A 21,980-nucleotide genomic window follows, 5' to 3' on the forward strand; every position below is an offset into this window, starting at 1 on the left:
AACTGAACACTTAAGGAGGAGATGGGTTGCACTGATGGACATGATAAGAAGGTTCTACCATCCCCATGATTATTGTTAATACATACTATAATATCTTGGTGGAAAAACTGGCTCAGGAAAAAGGAACAACAGAGGAAGACACTAGGATAATAGTTGAAAAGCAGCTTGCAGACTTATTTGTGCATCTACTTTTCCAGTTATTGATTTGAGAGCCTCTTTGGAGAACAAGGCAGTCTTGGGAAAGTAGACTAGCTTATCTAATCCATTTTTTCCTCTCTTCAGATTCTTCTGTGAAAATGTGACTACTTTGGAAAATACATTTATTTTAGGCACAAATTCTCTTCTTCATCAATCTGCCCCTACCTCTAACCACCATGTCACCCTGGCTCCTAAAAATGTCCTCTCCATGAAGCAGAAGAGGAAGAGCTCCTTTCTTCTTCTATTAGACCATACTTGTCACATGAGACGATGCACTCCTTAAAAGCTAGGACCATGTCTAATTTGTAGTCCTTGTTAAAGGGCTCTCAGGCAGATCTAGTGGATCAGTGAATAAGGGACTCTTCACAGGAGTGACTTAAGGTTTCTTGTTCTTCTGTTTAACAGTTGAAGGATTAATAAGCTTCTCTTAGGGAACTGAGCAAAGCCAAAGGGATTGATGTGGGCTAATAGTTTAAGACCTAGTGCTACCAAGTGGGTTGGACTCACCCACAGGTCTATCTCCTGGCCACAGCCTCCTGACCATGGCCACTTCCTTTTCAGCTCTCTTTTCTGATAGCTTTTCATGTGGGACATAGAAATAAGTAAATGGAAGTCTGAATAAATTAGAAAGTGACTCTATTCTCAGTCCCAAACAATCCTTTACTTTTTTCTATTTGTTCTTTCCATATTTTCATCTCTTAAAAATCTAGACATATATTTCAAAAATAATATTTCCCTTCAATGTGCAATTTCCCCAACCCATTATATTCCTAGTGTTGCCAACATACTGACTTATGATACATTCAGCAAATTGTCCTGCATTTCCCACAATTTGTATTCTCAAAATATCTTTTAAAACCAGCCCTCAAGAGAAAACAGTTTCTTTGATGAGACACTAAAAACCTTAGCACCTTTAAAATAGATGTTGACCTCTTCTTCTTCCCCCTTTCATCATATAAGCTTGTGTTGGTTTACAAAGATTCTGTATTCATAAATGAATTTCATTGTTCTCACTTAATATTGACAAGAAGCCCTTGGGAAAGTTGGTCTATTATCTCTACTTTACATAGCATTTGCACCAATGTAGGATGTTAGTCCAACCCCTAAAAATTTGAACCATCCATCTTCATCCATCCCTCCAATTATTCCTGCCTTCCAGAATTAGCTTCCTTCCACATAGATCTGGTCATGTCACACCTTTGCTCCAAAATTTTCACTGCCTACTGTGTCAAGTCCAGTCACCTACCTAGCATTCAAGATTTAGGTTCAACATGACTTCTCAGGTTTCTCTCTCACATGCAATCTGTACTCTAGCCTAATTTGTCTGCTCTTTGCTCTTCAAACACATGTGGTGCGTTCATGTGTTTAGAACATGGTAGGCTTATACCGTCTTCCTTCACCTGAATTCCTTCTTGTCCTTTAACGCCCAATTCAAATGCCACATATTATAGGAAGCCTTCCTTGATCTTACCAGTCAGTCATGGCTTGCCCTTAACCCTTCAATAGCACTTTGTTACAGTATGTTGTAGTAGAAAGAACACTGGATTTGAGGTCAGTATAGGCTTAGATTCAAATCCTACCTCTGACACACCAGCATGGACAACTTGTTTACCTGGAGGCTCAGTTTCCTCATCTGTGAAATTGAAATAATAATGGAATCTATCTCATGGGGTTATTGTATATAGCCAGTGAAATAATATGTGTAAAGTGCTTTGTAAATCTCATAGCTGGACTACAAGTTTCTCGAGGGCAGGGGCTGTGTCTCATCTAAACTCTGTATGTCACCTAGAGCTGAACATAGTGCTCTGTATATGGTAAACAGCAAATAATTATAATATGTAACTTAATGATGAAGAAGATGATTAAGAATGCAGAATGTAGAAGACTCTACTAATGATGAGGGTGGACAACTCTATTCAGTGATACATAATTATCTAGTTAATGTCCACTTTCATAATTAATGATATATGCTCCTTTACTTCTAACCCAACATTCAGACTAATAGAAAATAAATTCCTTTGTATATTGTTTCTCTTTGCTTATTTGCTTAGCGAGTTTAAAAATAAGTTTTTCTTCCTCTCCCTTTTAAAACATCCAGTTCTCCTAATGCCTTAGAAGAACACAATAGCAGGAGAAATGAAAACCAAAACAATAATAAATCAGCCAAATCAGAATTAATTAAATAAGATTCTTTAGCACATAAGAGAATGCAGGGAATTTTGATTTGATAATTCCACTTAATATTCTACAAAGAAAAATTAGATGAGCAATATTAAGAGAATTTGAAAAAATATTTCTATATATATATTATCTTCAGGAAACTACACAAATTAGATTAAATCTACAAATATTTCTAATTTTAATCTCAGGAAAAGGTGACCACAATTCAACTAATTGAGATTTTTGAATTTCTGAAGAAAGCATTCTGGGTTCTGGTACAAATTAATGTATTCAGAATGTTAAAATATTTTCCCATAAAAATGGAACCAAAATATAAGAAACTAAGAACTATATTAAATAGACAAAGGAATATAAAAAGTCATATATCTACTATTTTTCTTCATGTTATTTTAATCAATATTTTTTTAAAATAGTGGAAGAGCTCAGAAGGCATTATGAGGTGAAAAGTCAATTTTCAGAAGAAAGTCTCATATTAAAATGTTAAACTAAAATTTCTGTTTACAACTGAATTCAGGCATTCATTTTTTTAATTAGCTCTCCACTGGGATGTCTTCTCAATACTTAGTCAGAATGGGAAGGCAGCATGTGAAGTTGGTTCCCCAAAAGCTTAAAAGTAGGTCATAGAAGGAACTTTGTAGAGAAAGTCACTCCTTAAATACTTAAAAATGAACAAATTCCTACATTTATGGTGTTTTAAGGATTCTTATTTTGATTTCCCTTCAAATTTATTGAGTACTTTTCTCACCAAAATGGTACCACACCTTGTCATGTTTATAAAAAGAACAATCTAAAATGATACAAAGAAAACTGTTTTCTTCACAGCAAATGGATAAAGTGACATTTTCTTGTCTCCAAGGCCTTAAATCAATAAGAATATTTAGATAGCAATTTTAGTACCAACCCCAGAATCTCACTAAAACCGATTGAGACACAGCAAAACTGTTAATATCGCTTTTCTCCTTTGGTCGATTTGACCAACAATATGGAGCAGTCAGTTCCCCTTGCCCAGAACTTCACATCCTATTCTTCAGATTGCTTGTTCTGGAAAGTTGTATGATCCTTGAACTAGAATCACCCACAAACAGTAGATAAAAATGGAATAGAAATTCATAAAATATTGTACTAGTCAAACCATCCAAGGACAAGATAAAAGACTTAAGTGCAATTCCCCACCAGGAAATCCTGGCTTCCTGGTGCCAAATATTAACATACACCTCCCTCTTAGGGCTCTTTTCCTTTTCTAATTGAGACAGTTATAGTTTATGGAAAATCAAAACAGACAGAAACATGCCTCCAGAAGAAAACTGCAAATAAAAGTCTGCATTCATTATAACTCATGAAATAAATATTAGATGTCCCTTTACTGTCCCCTTGACACCCTCCTACACATTTGCCTTTATGTACAACACTGGGTCTGAGTTGAATAACAAACATTCCTCTCTTCTCCCTCTTTGCCCTTACTCTATACTTCAAAACCACTGCACATTTTCACCCATCCTCTTCTCTGCAAAGAGAAGGAAGCTCTTTTCCTTGTGAAGGCTAACTCTTTTACTTATGCTTTCAGTCTCATCTACACTTCTATCTTCTAGAAGCCTATCTTATCAATCATTTTCTCTTGTTTTCTCATCCTCAATCTCCACCCCTACTGGTGCTGCCATCAATATACCTGGACAATCCTATCTTTGTAAATAAAACAAAACAACAAACAAAACCCCTTAAACTTGGCCCTTCCATATCTTTGAGCTATTACTGTATATTTAATATTCCTTTTTAGTGCCTACCTTTGAGAAAGAGCTATTTACACTTTGCTTCCTCTGATTCTTTATCACCCACCATTCTATTGAAATAACTCTTCTCAACATTACCAGAATTCTCTGTAGTTTTCCTCACTGCCTTTACCTTTTATATTACCCATCCCAACTCCTGCCATCCATCCAACTCTTGGTGAATTGAGGTTGGGGCTTCATATCTAAGGTTCTTGAAAAAGAAACTGCCTCCTTTTCTGTACAATACTCTTCTTTCCCTTTAACCATCCAGAACATACACATTAACATTGTTAACATCAAACAAAAAAGTCCTCTAGATGCTATTTAGTTGCCACATAGCCTAGACATTTGACTTGTTGGAGATAGGAGACACAGCAACTCTCAGTCTGGACAATCATATATAGGCAGTAGATTAGAAGAAGAAACATTTTTACAGCAGCTAGAAATGACAAAGAATGGTGGATGAAAGAAAATTAAAGAACTATTAGCATAAAAGCATAATAGTTTAAGGCAATGTAGAATAGAGATTCATAATTCTATACAACTTGGGAGTTTTTGAGGACAAAACGGTTTTACAAAGCAATGCTCTTATTGATGTCTATAACAATGACCCCAAGTCATCAAGGAAAGATGAAGATGCATTTAGGACATATCATCTTGGACATCAGGGAAATAAGTTATACATTTTGGGGAGACTGCCATCAAAAAATGTGAACATGATGGGAAAACCTTGTTATCTTAAAGATGTACATTTCAGTTTTTTGGAAAATTCATCCTTGTAGGACAGATGCTCCATCCCCTGATGACAAATTCAGTATTCCTAGGCTCACTTCCTAATATAGAAAAGCACTGATGACCAGTAAAGCTTAGTGAGGGACAACTGAAGTAAAGCCATTGCATTCCAAAATAGAAGGGACTGCATAAGACTATGTGTTATGATTAAAATTATCTTGAAAGACTGATTTTTGGGTAAGAATATAACTTTATTGATTATATCAGGATTATTGATTGGGTTAGCATTATAACTGATAAAGTTCATAGGCCTCAGGGACCAACCTGAGCTGAGTAAGGCAGCCTGTTAAATAAATTTTTAGGATTTCATTACTCAGCACCTCCCTTGACTATCCAAAGATATCTTTAACTGGTGATAGCTAATGAAGAGGTGATCCATCAAATCTTTAACCCTTCCTCAAATGGACTGGGTGGATAGTCCTGTCTACAGGAAAAGAACCTTTCTCTCCTTCACTTATTAACCAAATTCTGTTATAAAGGAAGGTATTCTTTTGAATTCCAGAGGACAAAGAAACTGCAAAAGACAGCAGACTAGATCTGATTCAGATCCCAGACTCAGGAATACACAGTAATTCTCCCTAATATATAGGAATTAATACAGTATGTGGAAAATAAATTCTCACATCTAAACATTGCTTTTTTATATCTTCATATTTTAAAAATGATTTCAAACAATGCCATTTTTTAAATTGGCGTGAAAACTATAAACCTTTCCATTTTCTCCTCTGGCTATGGGCAATTGGAGAATGACTTTACCTTAGTTATTCTTACTCAAACAGTCTTTTATCAGGTATTTAGAAGCTACAAAGTACTATGCTAGGCATTATGTGGCATAAAAGAATGAATGAGATACAGTTCCTGTCCTCAAGGAACTTATAATCTGTTAGAAGAGGAAAGATGTATACAACAAAAAGGAGATTCCGAAAAAAAATATTTTTCTTTATTTCAAACATGTCTTACTTTGGAATCATGTTTTGGAGAATTTTTAACTTTATAATGCTTTGCAACAAACCAAACCTCATAACAAAATCCAATATTTAGTTGTTAGTTCTACTCAGCCTAGAGTTACAAATATGTGATTTTATCTTGAATTTGATTTTTAACATATCCCCTCATCCTCAGAACATGACCAGAATACTGAGAAGGAAAATCCAAATGGTAGAAAGCAGATGGTAAAAGGAGAAAATTTTATAAATTTATATCTATTCCTGAATAACTGAGAGTTGGCTGCAGCAGCCACATCATCTTTTGCTACAGCTAATTTCTCATATAGCACAACAAACAAATGGGAGAAGCTTTATCTAAAATATATTGAAACATATAAAAATGTATACACTAAAAAAAATTTATAGTACCTGTGAGTTCTTTTTCTGTGCAGAAAGGAATTCTAATCCCAGGTGCTGGTAGGTCATTTAAAAATAAGAATGTAAACAAATATCCTTACCTTGTTTTGGAATGGTTTTGGCTACAAGGATGCCAAATCCACTTAATTGTAGGTTGGGGGACACCATAAATAGTACAAGTCAGGCTTTGCTGGCTACCCACTGGGTAGAGATTAGGATCTGGAAATGATGACACAGCTTTTTCATAAATTTGGGGTTTCACTGTAAAGAATGAAAAAAGGACATAGGTAAATAATTCCTATAATCACTCTCATCTTATTATTACAGGATAATAAAAGCTAATGATAATATGCAACAATATATAGTGACTTAAGGTTGTAAACACTTTTCATTTGTCTTACTTCATACATACTGATATATTATCTTATTGGATCTCTCACAACCACAATATCTATGAAGTAGGTATTATTATTAGTATTATCTGCAACATTCCTCCTGGTTATGAAATCTGGGAAAATAACAATAACAACAACCCAACAATAAAACTCTTATATTTTCCTGATAATGTTATTGTAAAAGGAAGTCTGGGTAAATTTGAGAAGATTTTTCTAAGTATGAATTAGTACACTTACAATTTACATCTGATTTTTTTTAACCAGCTATAAAAAATAGGAAACTTACCATTTACAATGAGAGTGGTTGTTAGATTTTTGAATATTTTTGATTGTTTTATGCTCAGCAAGATTGTATAATCTCCAGCATCCTCTTCTGCCACATCCTTGATAATTAGTGAATAGCCATGGACTACGTAGCGAGCACATTTCTCAGTGGCAGGTAACCCATTCTTTAACCTGTGATTCAGAGAGCTATCATTAATAAAGTCCCTGCTGAATCTATGATGTTAGCTCTAGAATACCAAAGGCTAAATTTGTTTATGAGTTCTATGATCAAGAGTCTCTCCATGTTTATAAGTTCTGAACCCTATGAAGTGGACACACTAGCCAAAAAAGCCAGGCAACTCAAAGCTTGGTGAAGCCTCGATGAAATTTGGTTGAGCCCCTTCTGCACAATATTCTCTTGGTGACTCTCATCAATCTTTTCTGACAAATCTTCCTATTGTTCGAAAGGAAGAACATTGAACATCAGAGATCACCTTCAAGGCAAATGTATTTGAATATCTAGTTATTCCTTCTTGAGCCTTTCTCTGAATGGGTAATACTAGGAATTACCCATTTCACACTATGGTATTCAGCCTATTTCTGTTACATCATCCAATACTCCTAATAGATGACAAAAAAGGAAGGGATCCTTCTTTTTTCTTCATTTGGCAACAAATTTCACAAAGATGTCTATACTTACTATGGACAAGCATTTGCTAGAATCAAAAGTAAATAAGATGAGATCCATAAAGGCAGCTATGTGGCTCAATGGGTAAAGTGCTATTGTGAATATCTGTATTGAGCTTATCACAATGTTTTGCACATAGCAGACAGTGAAATGTTTATTTCTCCCTCTTTCCTTCTGATCTGCATTGGTAGAGGGAATTTACTCACCAGGAATATACATAAAGTCTCTGAAGAAATTAGGCTATAATCCCAGGGTCTGTGCCCTACTTGGGAGATGAATGTGCCAAGGAAAGTGCTGGTCCTTCCTCACTGTGACAAGAAAGTGTCTTTTTTGGGTTTGAGATCTTTTTCTGATTTCCATCATGTTTCATAAACAATACAGAAGCTTCTGTAAAGCTTGTTCAACCAGATTATTTCTTTAAATAAGAGTAAAAAGAGCCCTTCCTATCGTGGGCTCATGAAATGTTTTTATTAGTGATGTCAATGGTCATTTTAGCAGTACTTATTCATTAAATATTTCTATAGTACACTTTTATTTAGCATTTACCTACACACAGACAACTTGATTGGGTTACAATATTCTGAAGATTTAGGGAACAGCACTGGCTAACAACAAAGATAGATTATATTTTTAAAAATTCTTCATTTCATATAAGGAAGCAACACCACAATATAATTATCATGTATTGTAGTGGAAAGAGTGTTGGACTAAATGTTAGGAGATCGGGGACCTTGTCTGGGGTTAGCTCAACTTATTGTTGTGTGATTTGGGGCAAATAAATCAACCTCTGTGGGCCTCTACTTCTCTATATGTAAAATTCAAGGATTGGATCTAGATGATCTCTAAGGTCCCTTTCAGATCTACAATGTTACTATTCTACTAAAATGTTAAATTTAAAAATGCATTGAACATGTCGTAGGATCGTCTCTATTACTTATGGGAAGAAATTTCTCATTGCCCAGTATGTTAAGAATTTACTGTTCTGAATAACTTAGAATCCTGAAATATTTATCTGTTTATAATTACATTATGTACATTACATAGATACAAATAAATTCTTACAACTAAATGCAGTACTAAGGCCATTAAAATTTATTAAGCTCTATTTTGCAGCTAGCCAAGTCCATTTAGTCCCACTATTAATTAACCCCCCACCCCACTCATTGCTAAATTAAACATATTGGAAGGCACATTAATTTTTTTCAAGTAATTAGGGCACCATTTTGGTAATGTAGAAATGTACCGCTATTTTTATCCTTGGATCCAGAAAGCGATATGGCACCTCCCACATTATTACACAGGAAAGGGAGGGGAGGGAATAAATATTTATATTGCATCTACTATGTGCCTGACACTGCTAAGTGATTTTAACAAATATGATCTCATTTGGTTGAGATATGATTGAGGTTATGATCAAGGAGGAATTAAAGTTAAAAGGAATTTATCATTTCAATAGCAAACAAGTTGACTGGTTTAGAAGAGATATTAGGCAACAAAATTAAACTGAGTTTCACTGAAACAGAATTAAGAAAACATAATATTTTCCACTTGAGGCCTCTCTGTTAAATGTTAACTGCTGAAAATATAAAGGGAGAGAATTTTTTAAATTTGAAAGTCTACATTAATATGATTTTTGGAGCAAAAAATGAATTCAAGAGAACCAGCTCCTATTCATGTATTCATGTTTCCCTAATCAGTCTAGTAACAATTCCTTTGTTAAAATGCAATTATTTGAGCCAAGATATTGAGTGTCAAAATGATTTAACAAAATAACTTGAGATCATAAATAGATTACATTGTTTCATGTAAAAAGGTGTTGGACTAATTTTTTTAAAGCACTGCTTAAAGGGTTTCTGGGTATTCTGACTTTGAGCCAAAGAAAACCCCAAAACTAATTTAAGTACTTTAGTACTCCTATAATAATGAATTGCTCTGGTACCTATCAATGTTTTTTTTTTTAAAGTGAGGTTATTAACTCACGTTTATATAACATTCTAAGATTTGCAAAACACTTTACATAAGTAATCTCATTTGGCCCTCACAGCAAATCTGTAAGGTATGTGCTATCATTAGCCCCATTTTATAGATGAGGGAACAGTGGCTCAGAGGATTAATTTATTTGCTTAGTGCCCTATAGCTGCTAAGTGTCTAAGCCAAGGTTTGAACCCAGGGTTTTGTTTTTTTTTATTTTGGGCAGCTAGGTGGACCCAAGTATTTAACTCACGTTTATATAATAAATCACAAAGAAAATCTCAAATGAGGTCATGGAGTTAAACAGGACTGAAAAGACTGAACAACTTTTGATTTTCCCTATTCAAATCTCCACCGTGGACATTATTGCTCAGGTTTAAATATTTGACTATGCCAAATATAAAATGATTATTTTTCAATATTCTTGTTGGAGAAAAGTCTACTTTTATAGGCTATGTTAAAATCATTGACTAACACATACAACACAAAGGAGGAAGACATGATTTACTGATAAAGAAACTAAGTTAGGGTGAAACTAAAAAACCCAGGGAGGAGATAATAAACAAATGATGACTGAAGAAATTATAATCATCCTTTGCCCCAGTCCTTATCCCACTTTTCTTTCTATCCTTTGCCTTCTTCTACCTCTACCCACAGTTCAGTTCTCAGCTAACTAATGTTGCTTCTGAGTGACTTATCTTGATTTTTCTCCCCAGGAAGTCAAACCTTTGTGCATTCCCCTACTTAGAAAATAGCTTTTAAACTGATATGAAAAATAATTGTGTTCCTACCATACAACCTCTGGCGAGGGAAATGCCTTCACTTTCATAGAAAGCCGATAGGACCATTTGCCTGCTATCGTTTCGAGCACCTGCTGTTTTCGATGCTTCACAGTGATGAATGGTTTTTCTTTGAGAGAAGAAGTGATTGACACATTAGTAAAAGTGATATTTATTTCAAATAAACTTAGCATTTTCCTCAGAGGGCACGGAAGGAATCAGCAAATGGAGCTGATATTCTGACTATGCCAGTGAATCAGCCCAAATTCTTGTGGCCATTATTCATAAGAAAAGTGATGTTATTTGTGTACAACCCTTATTGCATTCTCACATACATTACCTCATTTAATCCTTATAATAAAACAGTTGAGAATGCTTATCAGGGAAACATCTGAGTTTCTTTTCTCTCTGCCAAGCAAAATGCCTCCTATTTGTTCTAAAAAGAAGAGGTGGTGGGCTGTACAGAATTGAAATAAACTAGGGACAGAAAAGCATCCATGGAGAAGCTAGAAATACTGATGCCATCACAACAGAAAACTAGTAGACATTCCTGGAAAACAATTTGAAGGAGGTGAGGAAAGTGGGAACAATGGTTTGGGACATCTTGGGACAACTGATAGGAAAATCAAGAGATAGGATGAAGGAGAAAACTAACAGAATTAGGAGATGGCCTTTCAGCTCTTCTCATTCAAGTTTTCCCATCAATCAACAGGAGAAAGAGAAAAGGGAAAGAAACTTCTTTTGTGGTGTCCTAAATAGATATAAATATTTTACTTGAAGCTCTTCTATTTTAGGACTTGAGGTATAAGAGAAGAATTCTTAAAAAAATTAATTTGAAATGATTCAGTATTAATTCTAAGTAGTAACTCATTACTATATCTTTTTAGCTTCATGCTTATTATAATAATACCAAGGAAATCTTTGTATAAACAATATAGGACAAAACTGATATTCTTTGTTTCACTGGATGATTTCACAAATGATTTAAAATATTTCATATATAATTTTGTTCCTTTCTAGCTGATCTTTTCATCATGTAGAAGTCATAAAAAAAGACTTTCTGCTCAGTTCAAAGGCATCACATTTTCAAGAATGTCAAATGCTATTTTCATGTGCTTTTAAACTAGCACGGTTGTATTTATTCACATCAGCATGATTCACAGCCAAAGGAAATAGATACTCGTTCTCCAGATAAGCAAAGATTCCACAGTGATTACAAGCAGGATGTGTGCTGGCCTTTCTGAAATATCTCTTACCATATACATGCACTGTAGTGTTAGCAGATCTGAAGGATGGTCCACTCTTCACTTGACATGTATAAAGTCCTTTGTCTTTGCTTTGAACTTTGTCAATTATAAGAGTACTGTAGAATACATTGGCCTGAGAATTACTTGAATCAAACCGTGGAGTTATAGAGGCTCTATTAATTACCTAGAGAGAAAATGTTGATTTAGATGCAATGATAATACTTGATAATGTGTAAATTAGTAAACACATGCTATCTAAGTAGAGTATTAATTTCAATACAATTTATTGGCTCTTTTTTCTAGGAACACAATTAGATGTTGAGGGAAATGAGTGGCAGAAGAAAGTGAGCTCAGCTAAGGCTAAATAACATTGGCGACAAACCTGATGACTATTGCCGTACTCTTTGAACCTTGAGTAATGCCTACAGATTTCTTCCAGAACACATCATATGAGTTTGGGAGGTTATGTAGCATAGGTTCCAATTGTCCTTGACTCCTTCTCAGATCAAACTACGCAGAGACTCAGAGCAGACCAGAGGAAGCTATGTTTCAAAGAACTGTTTTCTTCTTCTTTCTCAATCCCAGATTTTTCCATGTGTATGTATGTGTATATATGTGGGTATGTATGTATGTATGTATGTATGTATATATTTCATACTTGAGATCCTACTTTACAAAACAGAAGAAGTCAGTTTCCCTACTAATGGCCTCTCACTGAAAAGTCTTGGGAAGTAGTTCTGCTGATTCTTTGGGCTTAGGGCTAGCTCACCAGCTGGTCTCTTTTCATCCCTTTCAAGTTAGCTGATCCTGTCACTCTCTGCTAGAACATATCTTCAGCCCCCTTTCACTTGTTTTTTGGAACATTTTCTCAAGATTAGTCTGAGAAAAAAAATCTTTAGCCACCAAAAGTTAAAATAGCACCTTCAACATTCTCACATGAAGGAATTGGGAACTAAGGAAACTCTGAAGTTTTATTTTACAATGCACAAGAGGCATCTAGGTGGCATAGTTTACTGGACCTTGAGGCAGGAAGGCCTGAGTTCAAATCCATCCAGAGATACTCACCAGCTATATGATCTGGGCAAGTCTTTGCTACCTGTTATCCCTTCTGAAAATGAGGATGATAATAGTCCCTGCCTCCTAGAGTTATTGTGAAGATCAAATGACATGTCTGTAAAGCTCTCTGCAAACCTTAAAGAGCTTTTTAAGTATTAACTATTACCATTATAATTATTTTTATAAATGGGTTCCCTCCCCAGAATTATCCTTTCTCCAACTTTGTTTTATATATATATATATATATATATATATATATATATATATATATATATATATATATATAGTTCATCTTGTGAGCTTACTGGCAGAAGACTGTACTCATTCTATATTTTTGAAAATTGATGGACTCAATAAATACTATTTTTATTATTAACAACAGAAACAAAGATAGCATTTTCTCTCCCTGCCCCCATTTTGGTTTTGTAATTAGGTATACAGAGGGTATTCAATAGGATGCTATAGATCATTCTAGTCTAAACTCATTTTACATTAAAGGAAACTGAGGCTTTCAAGTAACTCACTCAAGGCCATAAAACAAATTAGCCAAACTACCGGGAAAAGAACTCGGGCTTTTGGGATGTGTTCTTGGAAATATTCCATTCAAATTTTTAAAGTTAGTGACTTAGATGAAGGTATAGTAAATTTGTGGATGGCATGAAGCTGGGAGCAATAACTGAACAACAGAAATGGAATCCGAAAAGATCTGGTGGGCTAGAATAATGGGCCAAATCTAATAAAGGTGAAATTTAACAGGGATAAATATTAAGACCTACCCTAGAATTCAAAGATTCAAAGATTACAGACGCACAAAAAAGGGAAATGTCTTAGACAATAGGTTACATAAAATAAGACCCAAGGGTTCTTCAGTGGACCAAGACCTGAATGTAAGTCAACAATGGGACATGTCCAGCAGAAGTATGAATTTGATCTTCAGCTGAATTAATATAGTTGAAGTGTTCAGACTGAGTGAGTTCATACTATGTCTCGAGTTTTATGTTGAGTGTTCAGTACCACAATTCAGGAAGAACATTGACATGCTGGGAGTAGAACTCCAGAGGAAAGTAATCAAGATAGTAAAGGGACTGGAAACTAGAATGCTGAGCCAGGAGAAAGGAAGACTTAATGGAGACACAACAATGCTCTTCAAGTATTCAAAATGCTGTCATGAGGAAACATGATGAAGACTTGATCTGTAGGGCCCCAAATGACGAAGCTGGGAATAATGGGGAGATATGGCAGAGGCAAGTTTCTGATCCACATGAGGAAAACTTTAACAGTCACAGCAATCCAAAAACTGAATGATATTTCTTGAGTAAAGAGTTCCTTATCACTGGATATCTTCAAAAAGAGTCTACAAGACTCCTTGTTGGGAATGCTATAAAAGGGATTCCTGTTTTGATATAGATTGGAAGAATTACCTCTGACGTCCCTTCTATTACTCCATTTTGCCTTAAGTGAGGAGAACACTAATGTGAATTTCAATCCTTTTATTTAATTGAAATAACATTTTTCTAGGGGGGAAAAAAAACCCAGTAGTGTTCTCTTCATTTTCTACTTATGAATTATAGATAAATTCCTAGTTTGAAACTGGAGGGCATTTGTCACACTTTTTTGTTGCTAAGTTGTTATGCTTCTATGAAGAGAAATACTACTGTAAGAATGGAAGTAACCAGAGACTCATTCATTAATCTTTCATACAGAATGTAATCACAGGTTAAATTTGTGAATAAGTATTTGAGTGAGGTAAAAAATGGACATGCCTTGGATTATGATAAATAAATCTTTCTGACAGGAAATAGCTGTAGGCTAGAATCCTCAGTCCTCTTTTGACCACCACTTAAATTGTCCATTTTTAAAAACCCGTTTAACATGGATTTGTTATTTGTTATTATTTAAATTTATCATTATTTGTCAGGATTTGCCAAATCAGGGGCTAATGGAGAACACAATTCAGATATTTTTCTTGTCATTTTCTAAAGGAAAGAATTTTTTCTTGACCTTTAACAAATGAGATGTTAGATTGCTGAATTGTAATATCTTTTCTAAACATGCTTCTGTCAGGGTGCCTGACTGTCTGCCAGTCTCTGACATGAATTTGCTGACTTGAAAACTTTTCTTTTTTGTTACTAAAGACAGTCCCTGCTTGGCTCTCAGTGATAACTTTCTCTCTCATCTCTAAATCCTAGAGGATAATTTTCAAGGATAAAACAAGCCTTGCATCTACCCAGTGTTGTGCAAAAGGAATACCAGTCTGTTTATCAAATTATGGCAAAGTTAAAAAAATAAACTAAACTAAACTCATCACACATCAAAAAGACATATGTACAGAGCATCTCAATCAGAGAATGCAAAGCAAGGTGAACTTTTAAAATAAAAGTTTCTTGAATCATAACTATTATAGAAATCACTATATTTAACAAGTTATATAGATCTTGATTATTTCTTTTTTCTTTTATTTCTTTTGCAATTACATGTAAACTTTTTTATATTTGTTTAAAAAAATTTTTAGTTCCAAAATATTTCCCTTTCTTCCAAAATAGAGGAGTTGAGAAGGCTAACAATTTGATATAGATTATGCATGAAAAGTCATGTAAAACATATGATCTTGCATATTTCTTTTAAAAATCAATTTTTGTTTACAAATTTGAATAATATTATAGGTCCAGATCCAGATGGAACCACAAGTGAATTCTATCAAGCATTCAAAGAACAATTAACTCCAATACTACCTAAACTATTTGGGGAAATAAGGGAAGAAGGAATTCTTCCAAATATTTTTTATGACACAAATATGGTACTGATATATAAGCCAGGAAGAGCTAAAATAAAGAAAGAAAACTATAGATCAATCTCTCTAATGAATATTGGTGCCAAAATTTTAAGTGAAATGCTAGCAAGGAGCATTGTATCAGGAATCATACACCAAGACCAGGTGGGTTTTATACCAGGAATGCAGGGATGGTTTGATTTTGGGAAAATTATCAGTGTAGTCGGCCATATAAATAACAAAACCAACAGAAACCATGTGATTATCTCAGCAGATACAGAAAAAACCTTTGACAAAATGCAACACTCATTCCTTATAAAAACATTAAGAAATATTGTGGCAAAGATGAAATAGATAGTTTACTCACTTCACCAGGATAATTCCAAGTCATCTGAACTCTCGTGTTCCAGGCTGCAGTAACAGTACAATTGAGGACAAGAGTCTGACCTTTCAGTAATTTGATTGGATTTGGTGTACTTAATTGGACATCAAGGATTGTATTATCTACAAATGTGCCATAAAAAAAAAAAACAGGGTAAATTGTTTTGGAAAGTCAAGACGTATTGTGCTTTACCATCATGACCTTAGAACATCACTCACCTTGTCGATATGTCAGATAATTTGTGCTGTACAAATGACCATTAACTGTTGTTTCACAGCTCAGAAGTCCTATAAATATGTATGTTGGCTTTGGTATTATAAAACCCCTCTTATTGTCCCAGATTATTGTCTTCCCATCAGGAATCAAGGTCTTCACATCAGGAATCTGAAACTGGAGAGGCACGCCCACAAAATTATATTTGCATACAAAGACAGTATTATGGTATCAAAATAATTTTCATATAAAATTAAAACATGTAAAATGATATTTCATTCGTTCTTCAGAAATCCAATGAACATGGTACATGTATAGATTGTGAGCAAAGCAGTTATGAACAATTTCTGTTGGTGGTCCAAAATTCTTTTGCTGATGGGGATATTGTGGAAAGAATGGGAAACCAATTTACATTTTTTTCATTGGGACTGCCAGATTATTCTCATTCATCTTAATCATCTGGAGCTTTTTAAGAAGTTATGACATCTTCACCACTGAAGTGCTTCCATTTTGTAGATTTAGCTAAGTCCAAGTCTTAGAAGACCCATAACATTCCTTTCAAGTAATGGGTCAAACACTCTATGAATCATCTTTAGATCATAAAGAAAAATGGTACAATGCATCAATCATGCTGGTTAAAGGGGAAAGCATTGATTATAAAAATAAGAGAAAGAATTCATTCTGAATGAATTTTTCTCCACGTTTTTGTACAATAGTAAATTTGTTATATATATATATATATATACATATATATATATATATAATTTGTTTTTGATCACTCTAGCCCAAGCCTAACAATGACAAAAATACCTTTGACTCTCCTAATCTCACACATACACATTTTGATTAGTTCATTGCTCATTTCAAATTTTTTTTCTTAAAATTAAAAAAAAATTTAGTTATTGGAATTGCTTTACTTTACTCCTAAGCCAATTGAAGTCAGGTGCTAGTTCCTACAGCTTTGTCATCTTCAAGTGATATTTGTCAGGCACCCTTTTGTCCAGGGCATTGTCATAAAACTGGAAAGAATGAATCTAAAACAAAGGAAAGGCACCTCCAAAGAGAAGATATGGGTTCATATTATTTTCTATTCTAAAAGGGATTGAACATAAAACAAAAGTTATGGGTTTTTTTAAAAGCACAAGGTTAAAATAGAGATTATACCTTAAAGTTGAATCATGATTATACCCTAATAAAGCAGACTCCAAAAATTCTAATAATACCAGGCTATAAAACAATTTTCTGTAAACATAAATAATCACTATTACCTTTTCCCAATTGGGGAAGAATCTTTTTTTTTTTAATTACATGACCATGTAGGCCACAAAGGAGCTGTTCAATAGCCATAAGCTATAGAATCTCTCTCTCCTACTTCCTTTTAAAACAGATCTCTTAAAATTCCCTATGGTGTATTAAAACAAGACAAGGTTTAAATATATGTGAAAGTGGATTAATGCCTCTGTGTGATGGGTTTTGGAATCCTCCAAAACTAACATCTTTCCAAATTTTCTTCCTCTTCCATGGTTATAACATATCATAATACTATGCTTGAAATTCCATTCAATAAATATTTGTTGAGATCTCATTCTATACAAAATATTATGGAAAAGACAGTTTATAGGAAGGACTAGACAAATGTGCTATACAAGTGAGTAGACTATCAGATAGGATGTGCTAAATGTTATAAAATACACAAAATGCTGTTAAAGAAGTTCAGAGGTAGGAGAATTCATATTTAACTGTGGGGCTCAGGGGAGACTTCTTGAAGGAAGTGAGTGATATTAAGCTGGGTCTTGAAGACTGAGCAAGATTTTCATTCCTTTAATGACAAAATAGGACTTTTAGGAATGGGAATGATCATAAATAAAGTTTTTATTGCCTTAATGTGTTGGAATTCATATTACATTATGTGCCAATTATATTATTGGCAATACATTATGTAAAAGTATGGTAATGCATCATGTATGTTGGCAATTAGAATTTATGGGAGATGTAGCTAGATGGTGAAGGAAGGGGGGGAGGAAGGAAGGAGAAGAAAAGGAAGGAAAGAAGAAGGGGAAGGAGTGAAGGAAGCAGAGGGATAGAAGAAAGGGAATAGTGAGAGAGGAAGTCAAGGAAGGAAGGAAAGAAACATTTATTAAGCACATACTATGTGCTAGACATTGTGCTAAGCATTTTACAAATATAACTTAATTTGATCCTAACAACAACTCTAGGAGATACATGCTATTATTAACCCCATTTTATAGCTGAGAAAACTGAGGCAATCAGCATTAGGAGACTTGCCTACACAACACACACAGCTAGCACAGCTAGAAAGTGTATGATGTAGGATTTGAACTTAAGTTTTCTTGACTCTAGGTCCAGTGATCTACCACTGGCTTCAAAACCAAATATAGGGAAGGAAGGAAGATTTTCCCTCCCTTTTACCCTTATCCTTATAGAGATATCAATATAGTTTCCATTGAAAGAGAACTCATAGCTAGGCAAGCTAGGTACCAATTACAACTACATTAAGTAGTTATGCAATCTTGGGTGAGATATTTAACTTTTTCTGAGCTTCTGCTTCCTCATCAATGGCATAAGTAATTTGGAAGAGATAATCTTTAAGGTCCCTTCCGTCCCTAAACTTCAAGGATTCTCTATTTCCAAATAATATCCCTCTATCTCTCCCTGTCTTTAGATCTAACTCTCTGTTTCCCTCCTTAATAGCCTCAGCTTCCCTTCTCTCCCCTTCCCTTTTCCTTCCCTATTGAAAATGGTACTTGACCCCCATTGCCTAGCCCTTACCACTCTTCTGCCTTGGAGCCAATACACAGTATTGACTCCAAGATGGAAGGTAAGGGTTTTAATTAAAAAAAAAGAAAGAAAATGGTACAAAACTATCTATAATACTATATGCAAGACTTAAAGTAAAATATTCTCCCCTCTAGTAAATTTATTTTTCTTTTACATTTGGAGACTTTTATAGGGAATTTAAGTTGAGAAAAGAGGCTGGAAACATCCTCACTGCATTTCAGGATTTCAGAATTCAGGTCAACGGAATATGTACTTAAAACCCAAGTTAGCAACTTGTCTAATATTAATGTTGCCTCTGCCATCACCGAAAAACCTTTATTGAGCACTAAAGTTCTCTTTAATACTTTCCTATTTACCACTATTTCTTGTAGCAAGCAAACTACACTGCCCTACCCCCTGCTACAATTTCTCACTGCACAGGCTCCACTCTATTACAAAGAATATCCTTACTTCCACTTATTTCCTTTTCTAAAAGTTGTCTTTTTTTCTTGTACATATTCATCGATCTGGGCACCAGGAGAAGAAAAGGCTTAATCCTACTAAGGTTACAATTCCCCAAACACTATTTATATAACATACTCTATTTCTTGTTGTTGTTCAGTTGTGTCTGACTCTCCATGATCCTTTGGACTATACTGTCCAGAGGTTTTTTTTTTTTTTTGCAAAGATACAGGATACATTTTCTTCTCCAGTGGATTAAGATAGACAGAGGTTAAGGGACTTGCCCAGGCTCACTCAACTAATAAGCGTCTTGGGCCAGATTTAAACTCAGGAAGATAAGTTTCCCTGACTTCAAGCCCAGCACTCTATTTTCTATTCACTGTGCCATCTAGTTGCCCAAACATACTATATAATATTCTTCCTTCCTTCCTTCCTTCCTTCCTTCCTTCCTTCCTTCCTTCCTTCCTTCCTTCCTTCCTTCCTTCCTTTCTTCCTTCCTTCCTTCCTTCCTTCCTTCCTTCCTTCCTTCCTTCCTTCCTTCCTTCCTTCCTTCCTTCCTTCCTTCCTTCCTTCCTTCCTTCCTTCCTTCCTTCCTTCTTTCCTTCCTTCCTTCTTTCCTTCCTTCCTTCCTTCTTTCCTTCCTTCCTTCCTTCCTTCCTTCCTTCCTTCCTTCCTTCCTTCCTTCCTTCCTTCCTTCCTTCCTTCCTTCCTTCCTTCCTTCCTTCCTTCCTTCCTTCCTTCCTTCCTTCCTTCCTCCCTCCTTCCTCTCTCCTCTCTCTCTCTCCTTCTCTCTCTCTCTCTCTCCTTCTCTCTCTCTCTCTCTCTCTCTCTCTCTCTCTCTCTCTCTCTCTCTCTCTCTCTCTCTCTCTCTCTCTCTCTCTCTCTCTCTCTCTCTCTCTCTCTCTCTCTCTCTCTCCCCTTCCATCTTAGAATCAATACTGTGTATTGGTTCCAAGTCAAAACAGTGGTAAAGGCTAGGCAATGGGGGGGGGGGGTCACATAGCTATGAAGTATCTTAGACCAAATTTGAACTCAGGACCGACCTCCTGACTCTAGGACTGGCTCTCAATCCTCTAAGCCACCCAAGCTGCCCCAGCAACAAATTTTTAGTGGATAGTTTGGGAGATTTGCTTGTGCTACTGAAGCATTAAATGCTTTGGAGTTTTATATATATATATATATATATATATATATATATATATATGAGGCAGAACTTTTAATCCAAGGCTTACTGACTCCAAGGATGCTTTGCTATGTACCCACTCCACACTAATTTTTGTAACAAAGGTATAAATAAAATAGATCAGGAAGGAACCAGAGAAAATGGGTGGGTAGAAACCAATGGTCATTTCCACATTAGGAAGAAACATCAGAGAAGGACTTGAATGGAGAACTATATGGCTATCACATAAAACATAAAAACTACTTTGTATGTTAATTTAGACTTTTGGCTCCAACATTACCATCTTCCATTTTCTCATTTGCAGATTCAGTGCTTATTGCTGGACTATTCAATTGATAGAAACAGTGTCTCTGAATAAAATAAACACACCTCCCCACTCCCCAGATCATTGAGCTAAAATAATTAGGGTGCCATTACACACACTTGTGAGACCATGAAAGGTACCCGGAATTACTAATACCTTTTTCAATGTAACGGTGATATCTGGTGCTGAAACTCGACAGGGAATAATCATTTCCTGTCCTCCGGCCATAAGTACAGTTTCAGGCATAATGCTGTGAGGCTCTACAAATGGACTCCCTGTGTCTGAAATGGGAAAAACAAAAGAAAATGAAAATTCTTGAAATAAATATACATATAAATTGTAGCAGAGGAATCTTTAAGCTTAGGAAATGAGGATTATTGATACTATTTCTTATCCTATATTTCTTTCCTCACAGGAATAAGTACACACACACACCTTTGTATTTCTGCTGCACAAATACTTCCCTTAGGAAATCTACCCCCTCATTCTATTCCATCCTTGGGAGAACAGATCAATGGCCAAGGTGGGAAAGTGGAGGGGCTAGGGGGTAGGGAAGTGTAAGAATAAGTCATGAAGTGAGAAGTGCAGTGAGTGGGGGCAGGGAAATTTCTGCATAAGTTCCTTGGTATAACAATGCTAAATAAGTCAGGAAATGCCATCCCAGGCCATTGTGAAAAGTCATAGGGGGTCAGGTAAAACAGGAAAGCCATCTTTGTCTGAAGAAAAGATGACAAGAGGTTGGGGGTGATCTTGAGGGTTTTTCTAATAAAAAAGAAAGCTATGAATTAAAAGTGGAGGGGATTTAAGGAAAGTTTTATGAGTTCAATTCTACTGCTTGTTTGAAACAGAGTAAGAAGGTACTAATGATCTGAGGGACTAGAAAAACTGGGTAGGCAGAAACCAATGATATTTATCCACTTTTTATTTGGGATGCTTTGCCTACCCACATTTGGCAAACTCGAGTTAGAGAGAAAGGAGAACTGGCATTAAACACTCAAAGAAACACAACTGAAATTTGCCATATGGTACCTACCAGGAAATAACAACCAAAGATCAACCAGCCTGTCACAGAGCAATGAGGAGAAGAATTAGAGAATGTTAGGGCTGGAAGGAACCTTGGGGACAGCCTAGCCCACCCCCCTCAGTTTGATTCTGAGAAAAAAAAGTTGACTTGCTCCAGTTAAGAAGGCAACAAAGTTGGCTTTGAA

The 21,980-nt window shown here is 35.3% G+C and overlaps 1 protein-coding gene across 1 annotated transcript in view; it reads right to left on the reverse strand.

The window, feature by feature from the left end:
* FLT1 (fms related receptor tyrosine kinase 1) overlaps positions 1 to 21,980 on the reverse strand; it is a 201,170-nt gene that overhangs the window by 130,814 nt on the left and 48,376 nt on the right. Inside the window, exons 4-10 of the mRNA XM_007495262.3 lie at positions 20,929 to 21,053; positions 16,051 to 16,222; positions 15,818 to 15,954; positions 11,634 to 11,808; positions 10,390 to 10,507; positions 6,962 to 7,131; positions 6,382 to 6,541 (exon numbers count right to left, since the gene is read on the reverse strand). Of these exons, the coding sequence (XP_007495324.2) occupies positions 6,382 to 6,541; positions 6,962 to 7,131; positions 10,390 to 10,507; positions 11,634 to 11,808; positions 15,818 to 15,954; positions 16,051 to 16,222; positions 20,929 to 21,053 (1,057 nt within the window). The remainder of the gene's footprint in view (positions 1 to 6,381; positions 6,542 to 6,961; positions 7,132 to 10,389; positions 10,508 to 11,633; positions 11,809 to 15,817; positions 15,955 to 16,050; positions 16,223 to 20,928; positions 21,054 to 21,980) is intronic.

This window comes from Monodelphis domestica, chromosome 4 (assembly GCF_027887165.1).
Source record: "Monodelphis domestica isolate mMonDom1 chromosome 4, mMonDom1.pri, whole genome shotgun sequence".
NCBI lineage: Eukaryota > Metazoa > Chordata > Mammalia > Didelphimorphia > Didelphidae > Monodelphis > Monodelphis domestica.